A 2,316-nucleotide genomic window follows, 5' to 3' on the forward strand; every position below is an offset into this window, starting at 1 on the left:
CACTTATCAGGATCAGACTGTTCGTTCAGGCCTCGTTTGACTCAACACAGAGGCAATTTTGGTTACCGCCGTGCAGCAGCGTTTACCGCCAGCAGTGCACAGATTTTTGATTAAAAAGTTGTGTGGTTACCAAGCAGTTAATGAGTGTTCGCCACGAAACTTCAAATTATAAATTCAGAATATTAATAGAGATGGGTGTATGTAAGCATCTATTATTGTACTAAGTTCAAAAAGAAGATGAATATGGATTTCTCGTCCGGTACAACGAGTCCATTTAGTGAGCAAAATCTTGATTTGTACACTTACAGTAGCCGAGAAGTTTGCTCGCTATTTGAATTTGATTAGAAACTCAAGGTTCGTGTCATTCTATACTAGTGCCAGTTATTGGAACTGTTTACAAAGTTTTTTTGATTTTTGCGGGAAGGAACTGTTTATAAAGTTGATTGATGTTACGCCAAACTGTTTGTAGGGCAAAAGCGATGCCATGTGATTTGACTGCGTCACTTACACAATCTTTTCACTGAGGAAGCCACCGTATTTGTCCTCTAGCCCCAGGGGTGTGTCCCAGTGATGCAGTGTGACATATGGCTTCAAGCCTACCATGTGGAAGAAGAGAAAACAGTTAATTTCTTGGTGAAAAACAGTGTAAGGAATAGGGTATAGTACTCCCTCCGGTCCTTTTTACTCTGCACATTGAATTTGCCGAAAGTCAAACTTAGCTAAGTTTAACCAAATTTATATTAGAAATTAATAGCATCTATAATATTTTATAAATATAATATGAAAATATATTTCGAGATGAATCTAATGATATTGGCGTTGTTATGTAAATGTCAATAATTTTTTACATAAACTTGGTCAAAGTTGGATGAAATTGACTTCAGACAAACTTAATATGCAGAGTAAAAAGGACCGGAGGGAGTACAACAAATTATTTGAAGCCAATAGGGGAGAGAGAGATTAAAAAAAAAACACCTTTAGCTATGACCTCATTGATAAGTCTGTTGTAAAATGCAATCCCCTCTTTGTTCACTCCTCCACTCATGGAACCAGCTGCGAGTAGTGAACCAAAGAGAGAGATGATAAATTGATAAGATGCCCAAAGACAAATATAATTAGAATGTTTCTATCACATTCGCACGTACTTGGCAGGATCCTGCTCCACGCGATGGAGAACCGGAAGGCATCCATGTTCATGTCCAACACCAACTTCAGATCCTCCTGTAATCACGGATCGGAGCCAGGTTAATTACTTACTTTCTAAAATTAATGTCGAACGCTCTACACGGGCATATGAGAAATGAGAGTAGCTCACCTTGTACCGATGGTAAAAGTCTAGCGCTACGTCTCCATTGCCACCGTCTGCAATCTTGCCTGCAGGGCAACATACAGTTTTGTTTATAGCTTTTTACTAACTGATATTATCTCAAGATTAAAACTGATGTCTGTCTTTGGAGAAGAGATATTTGAGCCTAGCACTGCTTCCATGACTTAGTTTATCGGAGTATATGTGGGGAATTAAGCTACATTGGTGTAGATCGATGCACCAGAGCGTGTACCTGGAGTATGGGCGAACTTGTCCCACACCGTCGGCCCCCGGCCACCTTCCTTGACGGCGCCTTCGTACTGCACGGAAGCCATCGCCGATGAGTACGTGCGTGGTAATGCATCTACGGTCGGTACGTGGCTGGAGCGCATGCACGGACCTGGTAGGCTGCGGAGCCGGTGCCGAAGACGAACCCCTTGGGGAAGCTGTGCCTGCTAAACGGCGCCTTCACCGGCGTAGCCGGATGGGGACCGCCGCCCGCCGACGCATGGGCGCCGCCACCGCTGGACGCGAGAGCCAGGAGGGCGAGGAGCAGAGCGGGGAGAACCTGGCGCTTACCCATTAATTCTCCCTGCTGCCTCCCACCCGTTGGACACTGCGGCCAATGGGATGAGTGGTTGCCTATGGGCTATGGCTATGTGCTGCGCGCACCCTCCGTTATATAGGGAGCTGGCTCGAGTCGTCCATGGCCTGGCTCGCTCTACAGAGAAAATCGTCCGTGGACCATGAGCACGTCGTGTAGCCCGGATACGGCGGGAGCTGGCGGACGGGTCCGGCTCACAGCTGGGAGGCGATCACCGTCCGAGTCCGACGCAGGCCAATAGTGGCACACGTGAGCGTCGTGCACCTCGCGGTGGATTTTTATTCCTTTTCTCGAAACGGAGTGGACCTCGATCGTGGTGAGGAGTTCGTGGGCGCAGTTGGTTGGATGGGAGGATAGAATCAATCACATGCGATGCGGTGATCGCAGCACAGCTGCAGCTGCAGGG

At 46.8% G+C, this 2,316-nt stretch overlaps 1 protein-coding gene across 1 annotated transcript in view; it reads right to left on the bottom strand.

Annotated features, from left to right (window-relative positions):
• Nucleotides 1-1,971, bottom strand: part of LOC123112412 (beta-glucosidase 30) — a 3,959-nt gene extending 1,988 nt beyond the window's left edge. Inside the window, exons 1-6 of the mRNA XM_044533392.1 lie at nucleotides 1,707-1,971; nucleotides 1,560-1,626; nucleotides 1,316-1,374; nucleotides 1,146-1,221; nucleotides 976-1,053; nucleotides 509-596 (exon numbers count right to left, since the gene is read on the bottom strand). Of these exons, the coding sequence (XP_044389327.1) occupies nucleotides 509-596; nucleotides 976-1,053; nucleotides 1,146-1,221; nucleotides 1,316-1,374; nucleotides 1,560-1,626; nucleotides 1,707-1,889 (551 nt within the window). The 5' untranslated portion in view covers nucleotides 1,890-1,971. The remainder of the gene's footprint in view (nucleotides 1-508; nucleotides 597-975; nucleotides 1,054-1,145; nucleotides 1,222-1,315; nucleotides 1,375-1,559; nucleotides 1,627-1,706) is intronic.
• Nucleotides 1,972-2,316: the final 345 nt, after the last annotated feature.

This window comes from Triticum aestivum, chromosome 5B (assembly GCF_018294505.1).
Source record: "Triticum aestivum cultivar Chinese Spring chromosome 5B, IWGSC CS RefSeq v2.1, whole genome shotgun sequence".
Taxonomy (NCBI): domain Eukaryota; kingdom Viridiplantae; phylum Streptophyta; class Magnoliopsida; order Poales; family Poaceae; genus Triticum; species Triticum aestivum.